Source organism: Echinops telfairi, unplaced genomic scaffold, assembly GCF_000313985.2.
Source record: "Echinops telfairi isolate 266 unplaced genomic scaffold, ASM31398v2 ScPeMD7_36;HRSCAF=134, whole genome shotgun sequence".
Taxonomy (NCBI): domain Eukaryota; kingdom Metazoa; phylum Chordata; class Mammalia; order Afrosoricida; family Tenrecidae; genus Echinops; species Echinops telfairi.
The window spans coordinates 3,370,904-3,376,256 of NW_022103934.1; the positions used below are offsets into that span (position 1 = coordinate 3,370,904).

Consider the following 5,353-nt stretch of genomic DNA (forward strand, 5'->3'; position numbering starts at 1 on the left):
ACAGACCCTCACCCTTGACTCCATTTTATCCATCCCACAGTCACCCTGATTCCACATCACCCCTCCCAGACCTGAACCTCTGATTTTATCCCGCCTTCCCGCAGACCATAACCCCTCCCCCATCATCCACCCCCTCCCAGACCATCACCCCTAATGCCATCCCACTCCCGCCTCTGCTTCGGCCCCTCTCTCCTCCCCAGTCCAGCAGTCCACTCCCCACTCCTCCCTGCTTCCTTCATGAGTTCAACCCACGATTCTCAGGAGGGACCCTTTCAGGGCACAGCATGCTGTTAGGTGGCCCCAGGAGCATCCCATCCTTGGAGTACAGCCAAGGAGGGGCCAGCTGTGGACTGGGGTGGGGTCAGGACCTTGGAGAGCGGCCACCTGCAGTGTGGGGGTATCATGCCAGCAGGCATTTCTCAGTGTGGGGCGTGGGGAACACTGCCAGCAGCCATGGTGACCCCGTGCGCGCCAGCGTAGAAGTATGCTCCTGAAGGCTGTCAGGGGCCAATTTGGGGGAAGTGGATCCCCGGACCTTTCTTCCAGGTGCCTCTGGGTGGATTCAAACTGCCAACCCTGGGCTAGCTGATAGCACAGTCATTACACCCCTTGCTTTCCTGATGCCACCAGTCTGAGCAGACCCATCTTGGAGACCTCGCTCCTGAGGGAAGACTTCCTGTGTGCATTTGTTCATCCTTGTTCATTCATTCATTCATTCTTCTTTCAACATTTCTCCTGCACCAAGTGCAAAGTGGCAGCGTAGGCACAGCAGGAGGCATCCTTGGAGGACTTCCTGTTTGCATTGCATCCTCGTTGGTCATTCTTTCTTCCAGCATCCGTCCACCAACATTGATGGAGCACGTTGTGGGCAAAAGGTGCAGAAGGTGACAGCAGTCACACTCAAGGCGCCCAGACAGCCATGTCTTGTCTGATGCCCACACCCCAGGGAGGGGACCCTCAGCCCCAGGGAGGCGAGAGTGAGGCGGGTCTGCAGGGCAGTGCTGCCCAGGCTGGGTGTGGGGTCTCACCACAGGCCCAGTCACTCCCAGCGCCCCCAGACCATATCAATGTCCTGCAGGTGCCTCAGAGAGGGGCCGGGGAGGTGGGCACAGACAGGATGAAGGAGGGAAGCCTGGGAGATAGGAGGAAGGTGGCAGGAGGAAGGGCGAGAACTGGGAAAGGGAGGCGAGCGAGAGACACGAGCAGTCAACTCCTGAGACTACTGGGACAGAGGGCCACAAGCCAGGGCGCTGAGCATGTTGCTTCCATGCCTGGAGGCCAGAAGTACGGCTTCAAGATGTGGACTGGGCCACGTGCTCTAGCCACTGGAGAGGAGCCTCCTTCCGGGCCTTGGGTGGCAGCATCTCTGGCTCGTCTCCACATGGCTGACTTTCCTCTGAGTTGCTGCTTCCAGATAAATCCGCCCCCAAGGGTAGTGAGTTAGTTAATTGTGCCAGCCTGGCCGATAACCACATGTGGGGCTAATTGAAAGGCGGAGGAATAAATGGGTGGTGAAGCCTCGCCTTTCTAGTTCTCGGGTCTCTTGCTTTGTGATGGTTGCACCGGGTGCAGCTGCCTTAGCAGTTCCCTGCTTCAGCTTGCAAGATTGACTTCCTACAAGACATCCCCAAGGAGAAGCCGCATGGATCTATCCCGATGCAGCCCTGGGTGCTGGAGCAGCTGTGTGGAGACCCCTGCTAGTGCTGAGGTGCTTGTTCGTTCACTGACTCAGCTTTCCTCCTGCAGTCGGCATCATTGCCTCTGTATTGTGAGGTGGAGGACTTTGTGGACTGGTGTTGGGTTAATGGGTTAATGTTGGACTTGTGGGCTTGAGCAGCATTGGGTTGGGATGTTTTCGTGATGCACATTTTCTTTACATAAAACTCTCTCTTATACATGAGTTGCTGTGGATTTGTTTCTCCAAAGTACCCAGACTAATACAGGTAGCTATGAGTCAGGGGTCCACCAGGCCAGGACCCCCGCTACTGCACGAGGAGCCTGTGTTGGCATGGCTCCATCTGTGCCCTGGTTTCCTGGTGCTGCTGTAACACACACACACACACACACACACACACACACACTCACGGGGTGGGGGTGAGGGGAGCAGCTGTGGAGGCAGAATGTGCATTTTCTCCCAGCTCAGAGGCCACAGATCCAAGTCAGGGTCCTGGCCTGGTCGATCCCATCCTCATTGGCTCCGTCTAGTGCAGCACTAACAGGAATGCCACAAGGGGGTGGCTCTTACAAACAGAAATGTCTTTTCTCACATTTTGAGAGCCTGGAAGTCCCATTCTCCAAAGGGTGTGTCCCTAGGAGGTGGGGACAGGCTGGAGGTGGCCTGCTGGCCATCTGTGGGAAGACGTTGCATTCTGGAAAGGGATGGCGCCACAGGGTGATGTACATCCCGCCCCTAGACGTGAATGAGTGTGGAGCGCTCCCAGCCCTGTGTGTGCACGGCTCCTGCTGCAGCACTGTGGGTAGCTCCCCCTGCATTTGCCCCGGGACTTCGCCGTGGGCACACGTGCACAGAACTGCACAGGTTAAGCCCCTCGCCTGCAGTGGGGGGCGGGGGGAGTGCCCTGGGGACACTCATGATGTCCACTTCCCCTCACTGGGCTTCAGGGCCTCATGTGCCACAGGCAGATGAGCAGAGGTGTCAGCAAGGGCCTCCAGGCTCCAGGAGGCTGGGGACACAAGGGGGAAGCACCTCATTACCCTGGCTCCTCAACTTGGGGTACCTCCACACAACCCCTCCCATCTACAGGCATGGGGACCCTCTGCCTGCACCCCTTCATGCACACAGACCTGCTGGTGTACACCTTCTGTGCCCACAGATACAGACCACTGGCCCAGCCCTCTCTGTGCAGAGCAGACCCCCGTAGCTCATGTGCACACAGACAAACATCCCCCACACACACTATTCCTTCCAGGCCCTGACTCTGGCCCCTGGTGAGCGCGCCCCCTGCACCTCCCCACTCGCAGACATTGACGAGTGCCTCATCTCCATGGGCCTCTGCGGCCAAGGCACCTGCGTCAACACCCCAGGCAGCTTCCAGTGCCAGTGTGTCCAGAGCGGCTTCCCGCTGAAGAGCTGCGCTGGTATGGTGGATGGTGGTGGTGAGAAGTGGGCGTCTGGGGCAAGTGTGCGACAGGCTGTGGTCCAGCTGTCTCTTAGAGGTGGTGAGGGAGGGCAGGGTCTTCAGGGCCGAGTGGGGGAGAGAGGAGAGCCTGGAGAGTTCTAGAAGCCTGGGAAACGGGCATTTCAGGAGCCCCTCAACCCCCATCGGTCACTTTGTCGTTAACCAAGCCACCAAGTCTGTCCCGACACCGTGCTCAGAAAGACTCAGTGCCGTGCACCGAGTTGATTCTGATTCGGGGTAGAACTGCCCCTGTGGGGTTCTAAGCACAAACTCTCTACGGGAGTAGAAAACCTCACCTTTCTTCTTAGGTGTGGCTGGTGGTTTGGAACCACTGACCTTGCGTTGCGTAAGCATCCCAACGCATAACCGCTAAGTCCCCAGGGCTCCTATTTCCGACTCAAGAGTGACCCTATAAAGGGTTTCCTATGCGATACACATTTGCAGGAGCACAGAGCTTCGTCTTTCTGCCTGGGAGTGGCTGGTGGATTTGAATCGTTGACCTTGGCGTTAGAGGTCCATTGCCTAACCCACAGCCCCACCGCAGGTGTGTGTGAGAATGTACGGAACAAACCACAAGAGTTCAGCAGTTGCTCCACACGCAATTCCGCGACGACGATGACATGGGTGCCCGGAGCCACTTTTCCCAACAACCTTTTCCGCACGATTTCACCATCACCATCGCCAACTCGCCGCCCCCGGGCTCCTCATTATCCTGTCGAGTTGCTGTTTGTCCGTCCGGTCACCTGGAGATGAGAGGGATCGTGCTTAATGCCCTTGGGAGAGTCAAAAACAAACAAACAAACAAACAAAAAACCAGACTCACTGCTATCCCGCCGATTCCGGCTCTGGTGACCCTACAGGACAGCCCAGAGCTGTCCCCTTCACTGGGGTAGAGACCCTCCTCTCTTTCCCTCCAAGAGCCTGGTCCTGAGTGGTTGCCCGGGTTTGCACAGCCCCACAATGTCAATCGGGCGCATGGCGCCCCAGGTCTGTGTGGAGAAAGCCATCAAGATGGTACGTTCTAACTGAATTTTGGACCTCCCTTCCCCTCTCTCTGACACACACACCAGGCATGCGGAAGAGCACCTGCTTCCGGCACTATAATGGCACCTGTCAGAACCAGCTGCCCTTCAACGTGACCCGCAGGGCGTGTTGCTGCTCCTACAACATCGGCCAGGCCTGGAACAGCCCCTGCGAGGCTTGTCCGAGCCCCGCCAGGCGTGAGTGCCTCCTTCCCAGTCTGGGCCTTCTATGGGGGCCCTCAGGGGGCACAGGAGCCCCTGGGGGATGTTAACAGTTAAGCTTGGTCTACTGACCAGATCCAGCCTGGTGATCTGCTCCGGAAGGTCACAGCCTTACAAACCCTACAGAGCGAGGCTCTCCCCATAACAGGGCGGGCGGTCACCAAGGCCTGGGGTTCCCTTAATGGCAGCTGGTTTGGTTTGGGGGTTGTACAGAGACCCGGCCCATTTGTGGCTCCCAGATTGGCTCCCACTGAAGAGCTGCAGTTTCACTGTGATGTGCAGACACGACACTGGGGCAAGGATGGTTTGAACATCAGTGAGTGCCTGGGCTGAGGAGAAATCACCGCTGGTTACAGGAACCAGGGGCCGGGCCTGGGGACAGGCAGACCTGGGGAAGTTCTGGGGAGGTCTGCAGCCTTGATGAGGAGGTGTGTACCTTTCCAAGCAAGGCAGGGTGTTCCAGGCTGGGGGCACAGCATGAGCAAAGGCCTGGAGGCAGGACTGAACGAGGCAGGTTGGCAGCTGGGATCATACGAGGGGTTGGGGAGGGTGGTCTGTACCTTGGAAGACCCCACTGCAAAGGGGCATCCTTAGCCAATTTGGGCCATAGTGGAAACAGGGAGACTGCTTAGAGGAGGTTGACCAAGGGCTGGACTACAGAGGTGGAGGGACGGAGTGGATGCAGAAATGTGGTAGAGGAAGGAATGTGAAGGGCAGGGGCTTCCTCAGCAGGGAATGGCTTGCAGTCCCCGTCTATTTGCTCTTCCCTCCACCCATCCATCCATTTACCCCTGCATGCATGCATCCATCCACTCATCTGTCCTCCATTCACCTACCACCCACTCATCCATCCACCCTACCTACCATCCATCCATGTATACATCCACGCATGCCTCCATCCACTCATCCATCCATCCTTCTGTCTACCCACCATCCATCCATTCATCCATCCATGTATACATCCATGCA

At 57.4% G+C, this 5,353-nt stretch overlaps 1 protein-coding gene across 1 annotated transcript in view; it reads left to right on the plus strand.

Annotated features, from left to right (window-relative positions):
- FBN3 (fibrillin 3) overlaps positions 1-5,353 on the plus strand; it is a 51,064-nt gene that overhangs the window by 14,042 nt on the left and 31,669 nt on the right. Inside the window, 2 exon segments of the mRNA XM_013008500.1 lie at positions 2,983-3,099; positions 4,211-4,360. Coding sequence (XP_012863954.1) covers positions 2,983-3,099; positions 4,211-4,360 — 267 coding nt within the window.